This window comes from Anguilla anguilla, chromosome 11, assembly GCF_013347855.1.
Source record: "Anguilla anguilla isolate fAngAng1 chromosome 11, fAngAng1.pri, whole genome shotgun sequence".
Lineage (NCBI taxonomy): Eukaryota > Metazoa > Chordata > Actinopteri > Anguilliformes > Anguillidae > Anguilla > Anguilla anguilla.
In genome coordinates, this window is record NC_049211.1 from 22,428,382 (window position 1) to 22,451,580 (window position 23,199).

Consider the following 23,199-nt stretch of genomic DNA (forward strand, 5'->3'; position numbering starts at 1 on the left):
TGTTTTTGTAGCAGCAATATCTGACAAACTTGCCTCTTGCTGTCTAGGAGCCAATAAATATGATGAAGCAGCCAGCTACATACAGACCAAGTTTGAGGACCTGAACAAAAAGAAGGACACCAAGGAGATCTACACCCACTTCACCTGCGCCACTGACACCAAGAACGTGCAGTTTGTCTTCGATGCTGTCACTGATGTCATCATCAAGAACAACCTGAAAGACTGCGGCCTCTTCTAGAGCAGGAGCAGAGGAGGACATGCCAGGGTGAGCACATATACACAGATATATATGCACAAGTAGATACACACCTAAACAAACACACACACACACGCACACGCATGCACGCACACACACACGCTCACATGCACACATGCACATTTGTATACACACGCAAGCACATATACGAGCTCATGTACACAGAAACACACATGATACCAATAGTTATTAATGTGCATGCACATATTCACTTCAGCTCATTCTGCCATATTGTTATTAACACACACATGCACATATGGACACAAACACAGACACACATACTGTAGAAACAGACACACAGACACACATACACACACACACACACGATTGCTGAGCTGGAGTAATGACCTTTGTCTGTCTCACTCTCAGGATTACTTGAACAGCTGTAAGGACCGGAAGGGAGGAGAGGGGACCGACCGTGACAGACTGCACTGGCCAACGACCGAATCTTGCTTCTATCTGCTTTTATAAAGAAAAAAGACTGAGAACTGGGAAAAGCCTTGTAGAATCTGAACAATTGCTGGTTCCCCAACCACCATGTATTTTCCTTCTCGTGATTTTTATGGTTTTTCGTTATGTATTGGATATTTAATTTCAAAGGGGATTCCATGTTTTATTACTGTTAATTCCTTAGGCTGAGTCCACAACTCAACATTTATTTTAGTTGTGTCCTTTTTTGTTTTTGTTTTTCCTTTATTTTTAATTATTAGACAAGGCAAAAAGAGAGAGAAAAAAAACTTTTTTTATATGAATGCATTTACTTTACTTTTAAATCTGATGTGCAAATTTTATGAAACTTAATTGCATAAAGCTTATTTTTTAAAAGAAACCTGGGCATGAATTGAGAAAATGGATTGAAAGGAAAGCGCTTTTTTCATTATGTTTACATGAGTCCACATTCTTAGCTTAACTTCATATTACGCTGCATGACTGACAATAGTTGGCTATACTGTAATTAGCTCTGTAACCTGCCATAAAAAGTGTAACATTCCTTTAGAAAAATGATGAAAACAGACAAAAAATGTACAAAAAAGAAAAATAACAAAAAAAGAATCTTCGTACCAGGGGGGAGAATGGTGAGAGCAAAAAGATTTTAACTGGTATTTTAGATAATCTGACTTTATTTTATTTTATATCGTTCTATTCCATGTCTACTTTGGTATGTATTGTGCCTTCACGTCTGTTTACATCTGACCTAGAGTTGCTTTCATTTGTAGAACTGTCTTAGGCCTAATTCTTTCTTCCATTTTCTTCATGACCGAAAAACAAGGTAAAATAGTAATGATGATTATGACAGACAAATCTAACACAGGAAAAAGAATAGTGTTTTGGTAAATATTAAAATGCTTTAAAGGTCATATAATGATTTAATTTAAATAAAAGTTGAGTCACTAGACCTGATGGTTCTTGTCATTTCTTCTGTCCCTGCCATGACCTTAGAGCTTGTATGAACTGCCCACAGAAGCGGAGAGGAAGAATAAAAACATAGAAGACTTGAAAAATGTTATTGATGAGCCTTCAGCGTTTAATTCTCCCAGAGTAAAAGTGGAACTGTTACTGTTTGCTGTAGAAAGCCTGATAATAATGACAAAGCAATTTGTTGTTGTGTTAATGGGGCAGACAGTATAAGAGAACACACTATAGTGCCTGTATAACATCCAGATTTTATTGCTCTGTTTATGAAAATGCAAAACATTACTCATTGGTATTAATCCTACATTATTGAGTGCTCACATACCTGTAATTTTTGCTGTTGTCTTGTGAATGAAAGCTTCTGAAATCTAACTTCATAGAATGTAGCTTCTCTTTTTTATTTATTTATAAGGGACCTATTGGACTGAGCAATGCTCAGTCTAATAACATTTTTTACAGTTCTGCATCTGGTTTATGGAATTGTGTGTAGTGAATTGATGTGCTCTACAGCTCATATCACATCCAGACCGTGCCTGGTTGTGGTGATATATATTTTGCCATAGCATTGCCTGGGGAAGAAGGGCTGTGGTTAGCAGGATATCCTAAGTAACTGACATAACTACATCACACTGTCACAGCTCTTCTGGTTGATGGGGTTTCTGATGTCTGCATTTGTCAGATTGAACAGCACTCTGCTGCAGCAACTGCCTTGCTTCAGGGAGGGAAGGAAAGTTACTCTGTGCATTTCAAAGGATTCCCCTAGTGATTGCCCTCCCAAATTGATGGAGGCAGTGGGATGGACCTGCAGTTGAACCTGGCTGTTTCAAACAAGGGACAATTTTTCATAGTGTACCAAGTGTGTTTCTGGGCATAATCCCCTTTATTACTTACAGGATAAATGCTATGAGTATGAGCCTGTTTTAAAGTAATTTGCCCCATGTGGTTTTGTAAAGTGCAGGCAGAGGAAATATTATGATGCAGGTTGGTGCTCTGCGATTCTCTGTTGAAGCTCAATCATAATCTTTTCCCCTTACCCTCTCCTTCCAAGAAATATTACATTCAATCTATTTTCTATTACTGCATTTCTCCTGGTGATTTACTCTGTTTAGTGATTCAGTAGCTGTGGAAGAGCGCATTTGCAATTACTCCTCAAACATAGTGAGCAGATATTCTGCACCTAATTATTTTCCTTGTGGAAATATTTATTCAATAAATATATATTTAATAATGAAAACATCAGTGCAGAGAACACATTGTGCTAATATGTGTATGGAATTATTTGGTACACAAATTCTGTTTTCTGCAGCTGTCACATCAAATTAAGATAACAACAGGCAAAGATTAAATGAATCTCAGTTGATGTGTGATGTTTGCTGGTTAATTAGCATGCGATGCACCCAGAATGCCCCAGGTGTTCACACATATTCCACTCCTCTCTAATTTACAGGATTAGGACTTTAAGGCTAACATTTATACATTATTTTGCAGCTCAAAAATCAGGCAACATGTAATTTTCCTTACATGTTTTTTAAGTATATGTTATATCATCCTCATCAATATTATTTACAATAGGGTAATTTAGCCAGCTGTGAGATAGTGGGGTGGGGTTCAAGAAAGACAACATTAGCTGACAGAACATCAGCTGAGTAAATTCTTCAAAGTGCATAATTGCCTCCTCTGAAGGAATCTATGGCCTCTTCATTTGCTTCAAGGGCAGCGCTTATGGTCCTGTTAATTGAAATGAAGTATCATTACATCCTGCATAATTCTGTTACATAACCCTTTGCAGTTTCTGAGGAAAATCTCAGTGTTCTACCTAATGGCAAAAAGGATGACTGTAAAACCAAACACAGATGCAAGCAGTATTTATATGGTTACTTTAACACTAACACACTGATTCTTAAAGTACTGTATGGGGTCAAATCCAAAACTACCCAAAGCATGAACTATGGTGCAGAGATATTCATTTATGTAATCAAATAAAATGTAAGTAAATCAGTAATGAGAAGTGCAATTTCATTACATCAACATACACACACACACACACACACACACATTTGCTCCAATGCAAATGCGAAAATCCAGTGAAGACCATTTTCTGTTTTAGGCCACAATTTTGTAATGCATGATAAGCGTTTCATTTGTAAGATAAGAAATGTAATAATAGTTAGTGACTGAATTAGGTTCAATTCATAAATGCAAGTAAATTATAGGCACCAATTAAATGCTCAGGGGAACAATTTGTCATACTAACAGTGGTGTTTAATTAAGGAAATCATGTGTTCCCTACCAAAAGCACATTTATTGACAATTATAATTCGCAGTGTATGGCGAACAACATAAGGGCTGGAAAATATAAACATGTATAATATGTCATGTATAAGTAAGCCTGTGTATATATTAAATAATTTACTAGTGTTGAGATAACATAACAAGAGTACTGTCAGGTGGGATCAACCCAGGCCTAATTAGTAAACCAAACTTTAGATACATTACACATAAAATGTATACATTAGTATTTACTGTGAGTAAGTCACAGTAAAATTCACCTTCCGTTTAAGGTGCAAACATTTTACTGAAGAATGGCAACCATTTCACAGTGGAGCCTGTAACATGTCCGTACACTGTGCAGATCTGAGCATACAATGTCATGCGGGTGTCTGCAGGGTTACCATTGACGCAGTATTTGCATTGTAAAGCAGACCCACCAATTAATGCAAGAATGCGGAGAAGCATTGTCACGTCAATCGGTTCTTCACACCACAAGTTTATGCAAGCGGGTCATCTCTGGCTGCTTGTGTCATGGTAAATTTAGTGTTGTGTTTGCAACATATTCTCACTAGATGGCAGTAATGGTATATTTGTGCGAGCTTTGCAGGAACGTTGCCTTTGCTCCCTGGTATTTATTTCGAGATTACATTTCCATTTTCATTTGGCAAACAGCAAGATAATTTTTTATCCGTTTATGTTCGTTATGCCTTGTGGACCCCTTTGGAATCCAGTAGGTTATCCGTGTAATTTATGGAATTGGAATCCCTACCATATCAGTTGTAAACTGAGGCAAACACGGTGTTAGCTTATTTGCGGTCCCTCAATTAAACTAGTTAATTGATTAAATATGCTGGAAGAAATGCGTGCAATTTTGTTTATTTTCCCTTGACACCGCTACATTGTCTACATGAACACAGAAACGAAACGCAAGAAACACATGGAAATCACTGTATTTGCCAAAATCGTTCAAATAAATGAAGTGCGGCACCGTGCATAGTTCATTGTAGGAAATTGAAACTTGTCAACACTCACATGCTGTCAAAAAGCAGCTTCTGCTTATCGTTACATCGTTTTCATTTGAAAACAACGCTTGGATAATCAGGTACTTTCTCCTAAAATACGGAGCACGAAAGAATAAGGTAATTACATCATATTGCCATCATCTTAGTATCACTTTCGTATGAATCCCAAATGACAATAGAAACAGCCAAAATGAAAACAAGAGGGATAACTGAAAATGATTAAAAAACTAGATTTTGCTTCATATTATCTCAGTTATAGGCTACTGATTTTGAAGTCACCATCACTGGAGTTGTCCGTTGGCTAAGATCTTGGAGACCCTACTGGACCACGCGTTATCGGTGAGAACATGAATGTGGCCTATTTTAAGATGCTTGGTTTGCCATTGCTGATGATAGCCTAGTTATCTTCGTAAAATGAATATATTAATAACATTACCTTGTAATGCAAGTACATTTATGAACAAAACTTTTTTTTTCTTTAAAATATCCAGTTGTTCCTACTACAATCTTATTAAATTGAGAGTTGGTTGAAGTTCAGTAGGGTTCACTAGTTTTGATCGACTATCCAAACAGTGCATTTTAACATTATTGTAAGGAATATACTGTTTTGGCATCGTGCGCGCACATTTTTGTTGTGAAAAAGTCTGTTGGCTAATAATGAGGATTTACGAGTTCATAATGCAACATAAAACCGTATTGAATTAAATCAATTGCGTAATACTGGTGAATAGCAGCTGAATGCTGCAATAGTTTGCCATAAGGTATACCGTCCGAAAAGGGGTATTTATCGGCTCATTTCAGGTCTCGCAAAGTGAAAATAAAAATAGAGGTGTGTTTTCCATTCGGACGTAAGAGGTGCAGATTTGTGTTTTTGCAATCTCATATTTCAACCGTGTTCTAATAGGCTGATTCGGTGATGCGCAGCTCTGACTGGCTGCCACCCGCAGGCTAGAAATAAGACTGCGCTGACAAAACCGCTGCACGCACCCCACAGCTGCACATTGACAATTAAAAAGCAACGGCGGTTGATAGTCAATGAGATCACGGTGAAGTTTGCCGACCGGATTACTTTCTTTATTCTGGGCAGCTAATTACACATCAATGTAAGTATCAGACATTATTTACTTGTTCAACATAGACAACATTTTCTGTTTGACTTCAGCTAACCAAGATTAATTTTGACGTTATTATCTCTGCTTTATCCCGTTTCTTCAGGAATTTTAAACGGACATTGGCTTTGACGTATTAAGAACAACAAATGGTAAGCATTATTTTCTTTTTTATAGTTCACGTAGCTACGTGGTGTGAATTAATTCTGCGAATGGGATTTAATGTTGCAATTTTCGATTTAGGCTACACACAGTACAAATGTCCAGTGTTATTTCAACTAATAGTGTTAATTAAACTCTAACTAACTCAGTCTGGTCCAGAGTGGTGCCAAATGGTATCTGTTAGAGTTGAATTAACCCTGTTGGAGTATAATTAACATTGGACATTTTACTGTACAGTATCCGTGCACAGTTCAATAAAGTAGAAGAGGGTGCCTGTTCGGGTGTTTCTCGACTGAGTGTCACTGTTATTAAGGAGATGAAAATCGTGCTGTTCTCGCATATGGCAGTGCATCTGCAGCCTAACCCCAAAGCTATCCTATAGATAATTATGTCCACTGATTTACTGATAAACGTGATGTTTGACATGGGCAAAGTAGCCATACACGCAACAGTTTGACACTCTTCTGTGCTATGTGTCGAGATAAACACAACCAAATGTTTGGTTTAACGGTGAAGCAGAGTCAGCAGTAGTTTAAAAGTTTAATACTGATGTCATTGCAAAGCGATGTTCCTCGCTCCAACTGGAGGGAATATTTTTTTCAAGAAATTTCCCCAAATGTTTTCATTTCATTATAACAGGGATGCAATAGGGAAACAATTTTCTCACAGTAACATTTATTCTGTCAGTTTATTTAAGGCAGTGAGTTTTACTGTATGTTACACAAATAAATGACATGCAGAACTAAGAATTAAAACTTTACAAAAGCTAAAATAATGACAAGGAATGTATGCAATCCACTGTGGTAATAATAATGTGATAATAATTATCTAGAAACGTGGCAGAATGGTGTTGTGGGATTAATTCTCTGTTAGTGAGTTGAATGGTGACCTTAGAGCACTTGAATTTTATGTCTGTATCAGAACCATAGCACAGCCTTGATTATCTTGATATTATCTCTGTAACTGAAATCAAGCGTTCTCAAGGTGCAGGTAAAATGAACAGTAGTGCACTGAATAGCAAATAGTACTGGCACATGGAATGGCGGAGGAAAACAGCTTCTTTTAAAGGGAACAGACTGTTGAACAAAGTTACCCAGAAGTAAATGGTGTAACTAGGAACTGTGCTATCTGATGTAAACTTTTTTTTGACCGTGTGTGAGATTTCCCCATGTCTTCCCACCATTACCTTCTGAAATAAACTATTTTCAGAGCAGCTGTGATGTCATCACCAGTCTTTTTTTTTTTTTTTTAGCTTATAGACAGGACTTAATAAGTTTATGTATGTGTGTTTGTGTGTGTTTGCACGTGCATGCATGTGTGGATGTATGTGGGGGCTGCTAGCCAGCATTCTGAAAGGTATGCTAAACTTAATTAGAAACAGGAAACGGCAGAAAGTTGCTTTGTAAAAGAAGGCAAAACAGATGACATCACTCTAAACATCTAATAGGTTCTTTTCTTGTGTGTGGTCGTCTACCATACTTTTACAATCACAGCTCTGGAGGTAGTTATGGTGCTGCAAATTCAAGTAAAGACTTTTTCAAAGTTTGCTATACTAATGTACTAAAGTGGTGGTTAATCCCTGTTCTCTTTGGCAATATTGTAGCATGCTGGTCTGTGTCTCACTCAGCTGCAGAAAGAGTACACTAACTGGGAAAATTGTTTTGTTCCCAGCTGGGGCCTGTTTATAATTATGCAACTGCATAATTATTTAGATATTACATAAAACAAGAATATAATGACTGGTCAGTCCATATACTTATACCAGTTAACAGGAATATTTTTCTGCTTAACTTTAACATAGTACTACTGGCCCTCTCCAAATAGTTGGGAACAACAGTGCATGTGCCGTGAATGTGTCAGCACAGGATAACATCTCAAAATTTGATCACTGCTTTGTGACTCACACTTCTTTGAGCTTCAGTCCCCATTGTTGAAGCTAGAGAATGTCGCTTCACGGTGAGCAGTTTGAACCAATCAGCAGGACTTCCTGTGTGTGTCGGGGTAAAGGAAGTGACTTCTCAGGCTCTTTCAGGTTTCATCATTCCAGCTCCTCTTCCAGACTTCCTTTATTTCATCTTGAAGAGTTAGAGAGGCTATTTCCCTTACATCCTGTTCCCACAATCCACGCATGCAGGTGTCATTAAACACATTTAAATATCATGAAGACATTTCCTTAATGTTTTAATATTAATACCTAACAAATGTAATTAATTTTGATAAATGTTGCATGTATTTCCTTTAGTCACATACTTTATTCCTTTATGTCCATCACGTAAACCGCATGATGGAACTTTGACATTTTGAGCAGTTGCTATGTCTGTGCATTGCCTTCGATGTGGGCAGTGGTTATTCCTGGTGGACTGCAGGAGCAGGATGAGGTTCTGAAGCATTGCAATGCAGCAGTAGGAATGGCATGCCTTTCAGGCTGATCGGGCCTCTGTGTAATTTGTGAAGCTGGTGATTAGTGTTGTGGTGTGACTCGACTTCCTGGGAGAGAGAAGGTGCCGTTCTAGCGGACAATAGGGGTTCTGCATCAGCCGCGGTCTCCATGCAAGCTTGGGCCTGCTGGAGAAGCCCAGCTCTGGTGGCCAGGGGCAGGCGGGAACTCGGGCGGTGATCACGCCGCAGTTAACTCTGCGGTGCAGAGAACAAAGGGGGGAGAGGTCTCTGATTTGTAGTGCTTCTATTTTCATTACCATAAAAGATTTAGTCAAAGATCAATGCTGGTTTTATTGTCTGCTGCACAGTGAAATGTGTAATTAACTTCATACAGGCTTTGAAGGGAAAGTGCCATGCATCTCAGGGTCCCACAATACCATTTTATGAGACCCGTAGAAAAGAACAAAGAACAAAGATATTAATGCCATGTTAATTCCTAGAGGACTCAACAGAGAGAAGCTGTGTGTGTGTGTGTCTGTGAGTCTGACCGTTCCTCCCTCTCTCTCCCGCAGCTGTGTCTGAGAGATTCAGGGGACTGCCTTCGAGAGCAGATGCAGTGCATGATGAGGTCCCTGCAGGACCTGAAGCAAATCCGGGGGGGCTGTGCGCTCCCCAGCCGCCCCCTTGCAGCGGTACGGCCCTGCCCACCGAGGGGCCCGGCCCGCGAACGTCTGACCCGCCTGCGCATCTCGGACGCCAGCGAGGCCAGCACCTACGACTCGGCCTGCTGCCTGGCCAGCCCCATGGAGGAAGAGGAGGACGACGAGGAGGAGCGAGAGGGCCGGCTGGCGCTGGGGTCCCCCAGCAGCGAGAAGAGCGTGGACTTCGATTCGGGGTACTCGGAGGCTTCCTGGCAGGACGAGGGGGTGGTGCTGCGGCGGACCAGGAACGTCCGAGTCTCCTCCAGCGCCTGTCTCCGCACCAACCGTGGAACCAGCGGCCGGGTGCGCCCCAAATCTACCTCGGACGCTTGCCTGGAGCGCTGGACCTCCTTCGAGGCCAGCGACCCCGAGGACTGGACCACGTCCCTCCTGACCCGAGGGCGGAACCGCCAACCTCTGGTGCTGGGAGACAACAGCTTTGCTGACCTCATCAAGAACTGGATGGATCTACCCGATTTTCCGGAACCGGCAGAACCAAAGCCCAACGCCAGCCGCCGCGTGGCCAAGGACTTTTTGGTGAACTTGAGACGGAAATTTGCGGGAATGTCGAAAGGTGTGGAGTGCCGGACGAAATCGGATTCCTCTCGGGTAAACAGGACTGCCGCTGCCCCAAAGCGCCTCTCCTGCCCTGTGGGCTTCCAGCCAAGGCCCCCGTTCTTCCACCAGTCCCACACTGGCCTACATGAACTGGGCACAGACTTCTACCAGTTCACCGCACTGATGAAGACTGGCAGTCGGCAGCCAATCATCTGTAATGACATTATTGGGTATATCTGACTGATGCCATGGCAATGAACTCTTTTTGGTTTTGTGCAAGGACACTGTTAATATAAACGGTATTATTATTATTATTATTTTTACAGGTGGTGTATATAATGATGCTATATATTTGTTGATACAATAAAATGTGTTTTTTCATAAAGGAAATAGACAGTGCATTTCTTGAGAAAAGCAACTAATTCTGCAAGGCATATTTAGTACCACAAATATTTAAATAATATTTCAAGTTTCTCATGTTCAAACTGAAACGTATTGAAGTGTTATTTTCCCAAATGCTCCTTCAAAAAAAAAAAAAAAAATCCTGGGAATGTGTCAAAAATCTATTATATCATCAACACCAGCTCAGCAAAAGGAAATCCAACTGACAGCAATTCTTTCCAGACACTTAATTTGCATTATTGTTTTTGTGAGAAAGAGAGGGCTTTGGAGCAGTCTATTAACAATGAGAAATTAAATGTTGGACAGAGTTTATAGATAGTAATACAACTTTGTATGGCTCAGTGCATCTTAAATGTGTGAAGGTGGATGAAAATACAGACCAGATTCTCGCTGCTGGAAATGTCCTCTTTTAATTGCTTCAATTTTTGTAGTAGTTCACAAGAACATTTTAATTATATGACACTACAGAGCTATCTGTTATTCTTGGCTGACCAATGTTATTTTAATAGTTATTTTAATGGCTTGTGGTGATCATAAAAATTTAATGTGTCAATATTCTAGTTGTTCCCCCCATTGTGTTCGTATTGGATGTCAGTAAAGGGAGTGTCCACACATGACAATACTCAGCAGCAATAAAGATAAAAGCAATATATGAAACTTCTCAACACTGCAATACTCTTTAATATAACTAAGTTATTGATTAGAAGACCTTCATCAGAGCCCTCTGAATAAAGTCCTTTCCCTGGGGCAGTGGTGGTAGCTGTCACACAGCACGCTCAGAAAAAGAACTAACTATACACAGGAAGCAGAGAGAAGAAAAAAAAAACTGAAAAACCCACAACCAAACTAGAGCTAGAGTTAAAGGTCATGAATAAGTCCAAAAACAATGGCTGTGGGTGAATATTCACTGGCAAAAAAAGCCCACATATTGGTGGTCATGTTCAGAAATGCTTCTTTAGAGTTCAGAAAAAAACGAATGGACTAATACTGTATTATTATTACAGTACTATTAGTGGACACACAATCACAGGCAGAAAGAGAAACAAACTAAAAGCAGGAAGTAGTAGTGATCGGTATATTCTCAAATCAGCAAGAACAAAAAGATATGGATTCCAAGTCACTCTGCTGCACGTGGTCGACTCAGGCCTCTGGCTGTGTGGTGGGATTCAAAAGCCTCTTGAAGAACAGAGGACAAGGTAGAGAGGAGGGAGGAAGGCCATGTCAACACATCCCCTGTGATTCCAGCAGCATGTGGCTGATGAGTCAATGGCCATTCCCAGGGGGGGAGCAGCGATAGACCAAACAGCTGTGTCCAGATGGCCGAGAGCTCGGGCATTTGCAAACTTCATCCGCGTCCATGCCTTATTAAACACTGTGCTCTGCTGAGCTTAACGGGACAACTGGCGGCCCACATGCATGCACACACTTCTCTGTGGAAGAAACCTGACTTACTGTTAACTTCAGTTTCGTGGGGAAAAAAGGCTATTAGTTTATATTATTTCAGCATCTCCCTTGATATCTGTGTGTAATATATAGCTCTGGTAATTAAAGCATAATGATAATGGCATTTGAAGTAAATAGGACAATGTTTCTGATCAACTGTGGTTCTAATTTTGTGCTTGACAGGCATTCCAATTAATCACAACTGAGAATGAGGACAAAGACAAGTAGGCCAATTGCATAGCAATGCAGTTTCTCTTAGGGAAGATGGGATATTACCACAACATACCCCTTCGGACTGAAAGGAAAACCCAGAAAAAGGGTAAAATACATTTATTTTTTTTGCTGTTGTTTCTCAATGGTTTTGAGCAAGCAGGGAAAGCCTGTGGCTGATGATAAATCCATCCCTTATCACGCTAGAAATAGCTGCGCAACATTAGTATTCCATTGGGAAACACCTTCACAGATTAAAAGCACAGCTTACAAGCCATCCATTCATATCTGGACTGTGAATGACTCAGAGTCTGAAATCATAAGAAAACGTAAGAAGGGACACTACAGAAGTTCCACAGCAACCCCAGCGGAACTCTGAAATGTCTGGAATTCCCAACCTCACGGGGTAAGTCACAAAGAATCCAAGCACAGCTGCAGAAAAGAATCGGCCTTTTTTGAAAAGTAAGTAATAATTTATTAAAGTCCCAAGAATTTATGGAACGGGCATCTGTGCTGCCAGTCCAGACCGAAGACAGAGATGAGGAGATAAACAACCGTCTCTGCTCTCCATTCCCAGAATATGTGAAAATAGGTAATTTCATAAATGAGAAGGAAAGGGAGCTGTGCATTAGAAAGGATGCCACTGAAGAGGAACTGAGTGAGGTGCACTGCAGGTTAAATGCCAATCACAAGTGAGAAGTGTAAACAAAGCAAAGACAAAGCAAACACAACGCAAAGACACCCACTGTGGTTAATGGAATCATCATTGTTATTCATTTATGATCACACCTTGACCAATCAGTAGCTCACTCTAACAGCTGAACAAATAAGGTAGAAGCACATTACATAGCATTTTATTTGTCAGACACTTCATATCCAAGGCGACGTACAATAAGTGCATTCCGAAGGTCATCAGAAAAAAAATACAAACACTGGTCAGACGAGGCACAATTCTGTCTTAAGGTCAGTTATCCTTAGCCATGAACATCAAGTCTAGCTCACACAATAAAGCTTTGGCTAATTTTTAAGGCTAAGCCAGTAAAGCTATGGCTAAGTCTTAAGATATAAGTAAGGAATGATTACAAGAGAATACACAGTAATAATAATAAAGGACATGATTTTTACTTCCTGAGATAGTTAAACCATAACAATCCAAAAGGCTAAAGCATACATATTTTAATATGGATAGATTTTTTCCACACACTTCCTTCATAATCACAGATTGGCAAGTTCAGTATTCATTTATTTGTGATTTAATTTTATAGGCAGATTCTTATGGTGAGGCCTTTGGCTCTTCCTCCAGGTCCTCTTTGAGGCCGGCTGAATCAGGCTGACTTCATCTGAAGCGGTACCGGATGGGTGGTGCAGTCTCACTGTCCTCCTCATCTTCAGCGAATGAGGCGGTGAACTCCAGGACCTGCTGGTGTGCTGGGATCTCAGTCTTGGTAACAGTGCGCACCACATCAGACACACTGCATGGACACACAAACACAGCACATTTACAGGAATGCCTATCCAAAGACCTCATGAACATATTTTATATTGTCATAAAGCTATTAAGAGAAAAATCTGACTTACATAAATATATTGCATTTGCATCAAATAATATAGTCAATATGCACAGTATTTCTGTTTAAATGGGTTTGTACTTGGTCATTTATTTACAAGAATAGTGATTCTAGCTTCAGTTGAATTAGCCGTGAAACCATTGTGCGTTACATACAGGTGAGCAAAGTGATTAAGGTGTCTGAGAGGGCACAGAATCACAGGAAGCAGCTCTGAAGGGAGCCTGCTTTCCACACTCCTTTCTCTGGCTCAGTTCTTCAGGGCCATGTTGGTCCCTGGAGAGGGAGGTGTATACACAGAGCCCCGGAGGAAGCTGCCTGTGTCTCAGGAAGGGGGGAGGGGGGCCGGCAGAGACAGTCCCAGAGACAGAAGCACTGCATGGTTAGAGGGGTGGAGGAAGGGATGGTGTGGGGGTTGGGGGAAGGAAAGTTAGGATGTTTTGACAAACATCACTGTCTCCCCTGGATTCCCTGAGGGGTTCACCTCATTTTTTCTCCCGGAAACGGCAGGTACAGAGAAGAGAGTGGAGTTTATGGATGTACAGGATTGCGAGGCCCCGCCCCCAGTCTCATGTCTGTTATTGAAGCACCCGTCTCTCAGCACAGGGATTTGGTTCCTGACCAATCACAGAACTGTAATGGCGGGTTTTTGATCATTTTCCTTTTTAAATCACTTTTTGACAAATATCTGTGAAACAGTCCTTGCATGATAAGAAGAGGCTGCACATTCTCATATATGCAGACATACTTTAGTGACCTTCCTTGTTCCTATGAATATTAAATTAATTTCAATGTGATTGAATTATTAAAGGACAGTCGATAAAAGGTCCAGTGATTAGTGCATAGGGGGCCAACAGGAGCGTTCAGCCATGGTGAAATGAGTGCTTTCGTCTGGGAGAAGTCAATGTAATGATCTGTGACTGTATCAGGACTGTGAGATTTTTTTCTCAGCTTAGCGACAGCCACTTAGAATTGAGTGACATTTGGGGTGAGTCACTGCCTGTCTGTTATAGCCTGGGGTACGAAAACCATTGCTCCCGCTGGGGTAGCATGCCAGCTCTCATGACCCACCACTTATGTCACAGGAATGCAAACCGGCGAGGGAAGAACCAAAATGGCCGCCGCACAGGTATTGTAGCAGCAGGCCAAGTCTCTGCGTGTGAAGGAATGTGGGTTGATGGAGCTGATCCCAGCTCAAGGAGTTCCCCCCTGAAACACACCACTGCTTACTACTGAAAACCTGAAGCCTCTGGCACCTTGGTCATCCATACTTGCTGACTTACGGGAGGGGGGCATGATGAGGCGTAGAAAGAAAGGCAGAGTGGTAATTCGGCACAAGTCCCAGAGGACCCTCCATTTGTCCAGGGTTGTTGGACAAGATGAAACCCTTAGGGGGAACCCCCGTCTCTCCCATAAACCGTTAACTAAACAACCAAACTACTGAGATAACAGGGTGCAGACAGGTAGTGGATTCACCTTTGGGTGCATCTCTGTGAATGAGGGATATTTAAACAGATTGATTTGGGTGACTGACATCTGTAGAACGTTGTGGAGAGCTGAGGAACCTGTCGGCCAGCTGTCTGTTATACCCTCCAGGAGAATATCACATCTTCAGCAGTGTGACAAATGTGCTCTTTATGTGCACAATCAACAGAAAAATACATCCTAATTCAAGCTCTAAAAAATCTAATTTGTAAACACAGATACAAACAATTTACATCATAACAACTGACATGAGATGTAATCCAGCAGATAATTCTGTTTATACTACCAATACTCTAATGTGCACTCTAACAGTAAGAACACTAAGAACCATAAAGGCTTAGCCAGACTACAAGACAACATGTTTGACTGAAAACCTGTGTAGCGTGTTCCTGTGAATAGTCTTGAGCAGCCTTGCTTTATTTAATAATGTATTTTAATCCTGTGTTGTCTGTTTGTAATGTCCTTGCAAAAACAAGCTCTGTTCTTAACTGCCCCCACCAACTCAACAGCTGCAGAGAAAACTAATTCCCACAAATATGACAAAGACAGATGCTTGAATGTTTAAATATTTAGGGCTGGGAACAGATTTATGGGTAATTCAAAGTTGTGTGTATTCTGTGCAGGACAGAAAATAATAATGTACAATGGAGTAATGATGCACTGATATAAATCTTTCCAGACAATAAAAATGACAAATAAAAACTGCCACTGGAGATAACGAAACAGCATAACAATGATACTGATAGAAGAGATGTGATTGGATTTCCTGACCCCAGGGAGTGCTGTCACTGCTCCCGGCACATTATATGTTCTGCTCTGGAGAGATATGGCTGACAGAAGGCCCTGGGCATAACTGGGCACTGTGAACACCCGAATAGTGGTAAATAAAATGTTCTCTGTCCGGGCCAGTCAATCAGTTGATTTTGAGTCCGGACATGTAGACACATAGACAGTACTGGTAGGCAGTAGACGCATCCCATGCGTTAATGGTCAGTGGTGTGTGAGGTAAACGTGTGCAAATGGCTCAGGTGAGCAGTGTGTGTCAGATGCACATATGCAAATGGCGAGCAGTATGTCAGGTAGATATATGTGAACGTGAAGGTAGGTGGTGTGCATCAGGCAAGATGTATGTGGACGTTCGGATAAGTGGTGTGTATCAGGTGGACGTGCGTTGTCGGTTCAGGCGGAAGGTGTGAATCTGTGTAATTATCGTTCACTTAAACGCACATGAATAGGGCCCAGGGAGATTATGTGGCCCCTCATTCAGCCCCCACCTTCATCGCAGGTGAAAAGCAGGCAAAGGACTGTGGGGTAGATATGGGACAATGGCTGTACAGCATACCTGCCAACTGCCTCCAATCAAGTCAAGTGAGTGTTTACAAAAGACCCAGTTAGGTATGACAATGTGGTGATCACCAGTGGAGTCCTACTTCTAGAAAACAATTTAAGGATTGAAAGGGCAACTGTCATTTCAACAGAGCAATTAAGGACACACTGTACCTTTGTTCCAGTCTTTCCACATTGGCGCCGTTGTAGTACAGCATGGCAGGTCCATAAAACAGATGGGTTATCTCCAAGTTGTGCTCTCGCTGAAAGAGACAAGATTTTATGTACAAGAGAATCGTGTACATTTTTATTTTTTATTTCCATTTCATTTGCATTTGCTATCTTATCCAATCCCGATGACAAAGCCAGTGGTGAATAATATTCCTGTTACAACTTTTGGGTTTGTTTGGAGAATGATCAGTGATTATTAAATTAGATACTTTCAACTTTCTATATACAACAAATTTGAAATCAGCAATAACTCAGACCTCAGTTACACAGGAAGTGTCTCAATATGGCCTCAAACAAACGAACGGATCTTGTGATGTCAAAGACAAGAATAAATGTGGAGTAACAGGAGAGTCCTTGTTTTTTTCCAATTAGGAAGCCTGGGAAGGAGTCAACATACCGGCATGCTTTTGTTCTCAGCAGATGGCCGCGCACAATAGCTAAGCTTGGAGTTAATTATATAGACACAGTCTGAACGCATGCACACCATTTTGGTTTGATATTCTTTTTTCTTGGAGAACAGGTCAGAGACGTGCGCGCCAGCAAGCTCCGGTGGAGGCGAGGTGACGTTTGGAGCAGCTTTCAGGGAAAGAGGGAGGGATACAGGAAAGAGGGAGGGAGCGGGTATGGAAGATGGGGGCGTGTGGAGACAAGCCATGGAGACAGCAGTCAGACTAATGCTCTCCCTGTCTGAGCCAGGTAAAACTAAGCGTCCATTTACCTGAGATGGTCTCAGTGTGGAGTGGGCTCCTTTGGAGGTGAGAGCCTGGAGCAGCTTCACTTTACAAACTCTGAAATCAGCTCTAGGAGAAACCTAGGCTTGTTCCCAGAACAAAGGGAAATGTTCAGTTGGGCCTAATGATCAAATATAATTTAGTGTTCTGTTCTGTGAAAAGGTAACTATGTCTGTATATTCACCCAAGCACAGCTCCTGGGTTTACATGTAAAATTTCCACTTTTAGAAAAGCGCTGTTTAATAAGGGTTGTGAGTTTGCAAAAGAAAAATTGTAGTACCATGACTGGTAAAAGGGTAGCACTTAGTTATTACATTATGCTTCTCTTGTTTCATATTATTTTAATTCAAAATATATTTTGTAAAAAGTGTTGTTCCTGCAGAAATGTGTATTTTTTATTTCAACATTATGAAAGGCTAAGTAATTCATGAAAGTAAACTCTGGGCAAAATTGTCTGATTATAGAACACATCTATGCCTGCTGTAGTGTTTATTTCACACACAGACACTGACAAGAGTCACTAAGTAAGCCCCTAGTGCTCAACGTTGTCTGAACTCTTGGATCTAATATAATGTTTCTCTCCTTAATCAAAGCCACGTGAAAGTATTAGTGAGCATATGTAAACGCACCTGGTTAAAGAGAAAGGGAAATAGGTGCAGCCCAGGCAATATCGCTGCTGCTGTTTCTGCCCAATCAGAGTGCTACTTCTTGAGCTTTAGCATGGTTCAGTCAGGCTCAGATCAGCCCGCCAAAACCCAGGACCACACTGCCTCCCAATCCAGGGCTTATGAGTAAGCAGGCCATGATCCCGCTAGCCCTTGGACCACTGCTGTCTCAGTCCCCAGCAAGTTCATGCCAATGAGCCAGTGAGACTCAAAACAGCACACTCCAACACTTAAACATACATGGTCAGTCCGGAGATAGTCTATTGTTTTGTCTGACAGGTTTTCATACACATAAAACACTCCACTCTGCAGCCAAGCTCCATCCAGTTCTGCATACAGACCCTGTCCCTGACATCAGACACCCACCACCGGTCAATAAATCAATCAATCAACAACTTTTTGTCCCAGCCTAGTGACCTTTGCACCAATGGAGGCTTGTATCTGGACTACAGAAAACTCCATGCCAATGACATGATATGAAACATGAAAACAAAACTGTGAAATGGTATTCTGTCCCATGGTCCTCCTGGAAAGGCTGCCAAATAAACTAGATCCTGCCCCATGCAGGAAAATTCACCAGTGTGTGCTTACTCCCACCCAGTTCTGTCCAATCCAGTTAGTCTAGACAGATATTCAGTCCACCAAACTATGATTCCCAGCCATCTCCACAGTCAGTCATGCCATCTGTAACATCTCTAAACGCTTAGTGGAAATGAAATATGTTGCAATATACTGTAATAAAATTTTTTTTTTTTTAAATCACAATATTTGAAAGAGCCCATGTGTAGTTTTGCATTATCTTGACAACACATTTTTTAAAAAATTCATTATATTTCTGTAATGGTGCATACAAACTGTAGTTCACAATCTGTTTTCTTGTGATAACCCTCTATATTGAACAGGCTGTCCAGGGTTTTTAGAAGATTTTTGAGTATGCATACATACATATGTGCTGATGAGTTTAAGTGGGACCATATAATGTTGAGTATGCGTATAAAGAACAGTATGTCAGGGGACATCCAGATCAGTTATGCATGCCAGTGCATCAGCATTTACTCAAAATTAGCTACATTATCATGCTAAGTTCTATGGAATGCAGTTTTAATTTTAGCCCAAAGAAGGGACATTAGATTGACCATAAATGCCTTCAGTTCCGCCTTTTCTGAAAGCATCTGCATCTCAATCATTCTTGTGCTGTGACCAGTCCTTGTGGTGGGTAGTCCCTTAAGGCAGGGATAGTGTGGCTGCTCATGCAGGGACGAGCTGTGTGTGTGTGTGTACAGAATGCGGGACATCTTACCTTAATGTGGGCAAAGAGCTCCCTCAAGGTCATTTCCTTCTGAGATGCGCTCATGCCCTGCACTGGGAAATCATCCCACAGGGAGTACTTCTTTCCAGCAACCTGCCGACACACATGTACACTCTCAGGACATGGAAGACACAAATATATACCAAAATATGCGCATGTGCGCACACACGTACACATGCATACACCCACGCACACACATATGCATGCACACACTCAGAGCACCAACAGCCAAAAGTGATTCATATCCATCTATTTCCAGAAGAACGTTGGGGATACCAGTGTGGAAGAGGAGGAGTGGAGGTGACCAGTTCTGTGAAAAACTGAGACCCCCAGGCAGGCCCTAAGGCTGTAGGTCGATATAATGCTACTTGTATGGCTGTGTCAGCAGCCCACTGAAGGGGCCTTTTATTCAAAAAACAGAATAAAAGGCATCCAAATTTCTTATGAGAGTTTGGTTCAGTGTAACCAGTATTTACAACTTTGCTAGGTTGCAAAACAATATTCCATGTACTGACCTGTTCTATGAATATTTTATCAGTGCATAGAATGCCTTTGTTGATACCTCTTGAAAACAGACACTATCTTGGGCAAATCTGTCTGAAAGCCATTCAATGGTGTGCCCCAGGGGTGTCTAGGCAAACACTTTCCTAAAAATAAATCGTCAAATATTGAGGAACTCGCAAAATTCTCCAGGCTTTTCAACACCAAATGAACGCTTCACACAAAAAGATGATTATTATCTATTTCAGCATCCAATCGCTATAGGTCAAAAGAGCAATTCAAGAAGAAAAACAGTTATTGATGGCAAATAGTGAATTAAGACCCACGGAGAGAGTTTATAGTTTATGTAAGAGATAAGGGAACAGCTGACACGGATCAAGCAGCCACTGAGCCCTTCTCCCAGCTCTCATGACCATGAGTTCAAGTCCAAACACAACCCATGGGTCAAAGAGCAATTTCCTGGTGTCACCCAAATATTATTTCCAAAAGGAAAACAGCAAATTGCTCATACTAACAACACGTATGACACTACATTATGTTATGACATAGTAGGAAACTGAAAATGCATATTCACAGTACAGTAATCCAGTGTTATACAATCAGTGTTTCCTGGCTGCATTCTAAAGAGCGTCCAACAAATATCCGTGTCTTGCAATTAATATTTTAATAAGATAGCAATATCTGTTCCTGCTGTTCCATGTCTTCACATATTTAAGAACATTAATAATAATTCTACATGACCCAGTTTTTACGTGACATTTGTTACCTTGGGAACATTTTCAATAAATGTACAAATCCAGGTCTAAGAAATCCAAACATTTTGAATGACTATTTTTTACCCTAATGCTCTGACTGGATTGGATATTTCTCGCGAGGGTGAATGATATTGTGTTAGCCATATTAAGCAGATCGTCAGACCAAGTTCATGCATGTAATAAAATCAACACCTGAGAGAATTTTCCCCAAGCTTTGCCAGATTGCATGGCCAGATGGCCGTACTATGTTAGGGGCTCTCTCTGTGCTTTCTGTGTTTATAAGTAGTGGCTTTCTTCCAGCTCAGCACAGAGACGATCTTCAATTTGATCTGTTATTCGGAAAGACTGACTGTAAGACCTGGCATCTGTATACATTTTTACGTTAGCCTGCCGGCAGAAAATAGAATAGAAAGACCCTGGACCCTTAAAAGGAATGAAAGATGGTTACGTTTGAATCCACAGTCTGTCTATATTTAGAGAGACAGGGAATATATTAACAGGGAATGACAGCATTACAGAAAGAATCAGATGGCTGACTCACTTTTCACACTGTTATAAGTTTAGTTTAGTTTAGTTATTGTGAGGTACATAAACAGGATTAAGAACCCTGGTGTTTTAAGTGTAAGTCCGTAACTCCTGCCTTTTCTTGCCTGAAACAAGACCCCACAGCCCCTAACATACTGAATCTCAGACAAAGCTGATGTTCATTCCTACATCTGTAGTACCAGCTTGGTTCCCACAATGCCCTGCTAACAAACACTCCTAACAATGTCTGCTGATTTAAAGACAAGTTAAGACAAAATAACTCAGTGTATTTCAGAGTAACCTTTACACAAACAGCAAGACACAGGCTGAAATGCAAAGGGCAAATACTAAGTCCCAATACTGTGTGGGCAAGTAAAACCTCATTTAAACATAATCCTTGTCTTCCAAGAGAACACAGCAGAGAAAGACCGTAAGCCGAATCACATGACACACCTGTTTATCATCATCATAGTTCTCTCCAAGTCTAACTGGACTAGCGCTTGGAAATGTGTCACGTGACTCTGTTTTTTTTGCCAGAGCTCTTCCCTGTAAAAGTCTTTCAGTGACACATTTTGGGCTTCCCAAGCTATGGAACTGTTTGGCTGGAATTATCATGAATCAGATCTTGGCCTGAATGCAAACACACCTGGGTCCAATTAAGGGGTTTTGCTGGCTAGGGAGGCCGTTAGTTCCATACAGAATTCAGCTCGCTTTGAGTGCCTTGGTTTGAAACTGAAGACCCCTCCCACTCTCCCCACACCCACTCAGGACACAACAATGATGTAATAAACCACTGCTGGCGCTGGAACCAAGTGTGGTACGGCCGTTATGTAAATGCCCTTCATGCGAATAAGTTTAATCCCAAAATACAATAAATTATGCATGATTATAAAAATGTATATTAAATTAAATAGAATATTTTCCCAACTTGTAGATACTGCAAGTATTGATTGCATGATTGCAGTAAAAGTTTGATTTTACAAAACCTCCACCCCATATGTAGAAAATAAGTACCATCACCGTTACAAGACAATTAAGCAAGCTAATGCTCTAGCATGATTTGCCTTTCTATTTAACAAATGTGGATGGAAACTAAGCCAATAAAATATGCGCACACACTGCAAGGATGAAAAGACTCACTCCCCCTTCTCTCTCAGGAGCAGCTTCTATCGTTCTGTTCCCAAAGTCTCACGTTGCCCCATTGCAAGGGACTGGGGTAATGTTTCCTTGTTGTTTTTTTTTTCAGCATGTCTGCACTGTAGCCCCCAGACTGCATAAAGCGAAACCAGGCTATTTTTACAGTTAATCTTTTCACTCTCTCTGTCAGAGACTCAAACACTGCTTCAGCCACGTGCCGTACGCATGACATCACTCTCAGAGAAAGGTGTTAAAATAATTAAGAATGGAATAACTGAACGCTATTCTTGAAACCATTAAAACTAGCTGTTCGGTTCTCTTCCTCTTCCCCCTGTTTTTAAAAGCTTTTTTAGAATCCCCATAAAAGTGCATTCTTCCACCACAGTAATGATTGAGTCAACAGAGATGCAAAACAGTAACCGCCAACATGTGCTTCTCCTTTAAGTTCTTAGCCTAAGCAATATATTTAGATGGATTCTAAAAGAGTTTATCGTTAGAAACAATGGTATTACTGATTAATCCTAATGGGAGGCCCCAGCGAGACATTCTGTCCTTTGCTTATGTGGCTTGTGGTCTTCTGAGCTTTGGGAGGGGGTTTGGAGTCTTTAGCTGATCCCTCAACCAACCAGTACATTCTCAACAGATGGGACTCTTTATAGTGGTCGCCCAAAGCGAGGCTGACAGCGTTGTGCTTTTATTTTTTTTTTGAAAGACCAAAAAAGAGGGACCCATAAACAATATAAACAGTGGAAGGACTGCAGACAAGCCAGCGCTAGAAGTGTCAAACAAGTCTCTTCTGGAGTTTGTTCTGCGGAGGGGGACTGTTTAGAAGCTCTGTCAGCGCAGGGGGGCCTCTGTTGGGTTCGGCTGGCCAAGCGAGGGACGGAGGACGCGCTCTCGCCCCGGGAGGCACGCCATGCTGGAGCACGAACCGCATTCTGCATTTGGACATGCCTCTCTGGAGTCATGGAGGAGCGCCAGGTTTCTCATCTGTTCTGCACAAATCAGAGTCCTTATTGTAACCCCGTCAAACAGTTGTCTCT

At 41.2% G+C, this 23,199-nt stretch overlaps 3 protein-coding genes across 4 annotated transcripts in view; 2 read left to right on the top strand and 1 right to left on the bottom strand.

Moving 5' to 3' along the window:
* LOC118208074 (guanine nucleotide-binding protein G(i) subunit alpha-2) overlaps positions 1–1,652 on the top strand; it is an 82,056-nt gene extending 80,404 nt beyond the window's left edge. The window contains exons 8-9 of the mRNA XM_035382348.1: positions 48–265; positions 626–1,652. Coding sequence (XP_035238239.1) covers positions 48–238 — 191 coding nt within the window. The 3' untranslated portion in view covers positions 239–265; positions 626–1,652. The remainder of the gene's footprint in view (positions 1–47; positions 266–625) is intronic.
* Positions 1,653–5,889: 4,237 nt separating this feature from the next.
* On the top strand, positions 5,890–10,261 carry inka1b (inka box actin regulator 1b). The gene is made up of 3 exons (XM_035380903.1): positions 5,890–6,065; positions 6,178–6,223; positions 9,185–10,261. Exons 2-3 carry the CDS (start codon positions 6,221–6,223, stop codon positions 10,109–10,111), a joined length of 930 nt encoding a protein of 309 aa, XP_035236794.1. The 5' UTR covers positions 5,890–6,065; positions 6,178–6,220; the 3' UTR covers positions 10,112–10,261.
* Positions 10,262–12,672: 2,411 nt separating this feature from the next.
* The window catches only part of uba7 (ubiquitin-like modifier activating enzyme 7), a 62,091-nt gene continuing 51,564 nt past the window's right edge, over positions 12,673–23,199 (bottom strand). For both annotated transcript variants that reach the window (XM_035383492.1, XM_035383491.1), the window contains exons 23-25: positions 19,230–19,331; positions 16,477–16,565; positions 12,673–13,398 (exon numbers count right to left, since the gene is read on the bottom strand). In XM_035383492.1, coding sequence (XP_035239383.1) covers positions 13,263–13,398; positions 16,477–16,565; positions 19,230–19,331 — 327 coding nt within the window. In that variant the 3' untranslated portion in view covers positions 12,673–13,262. The remainder of the gene's footprint in view (positions 13,399–16,476; positions 16,566–19,229; positions 19,332–23,199) is intronic.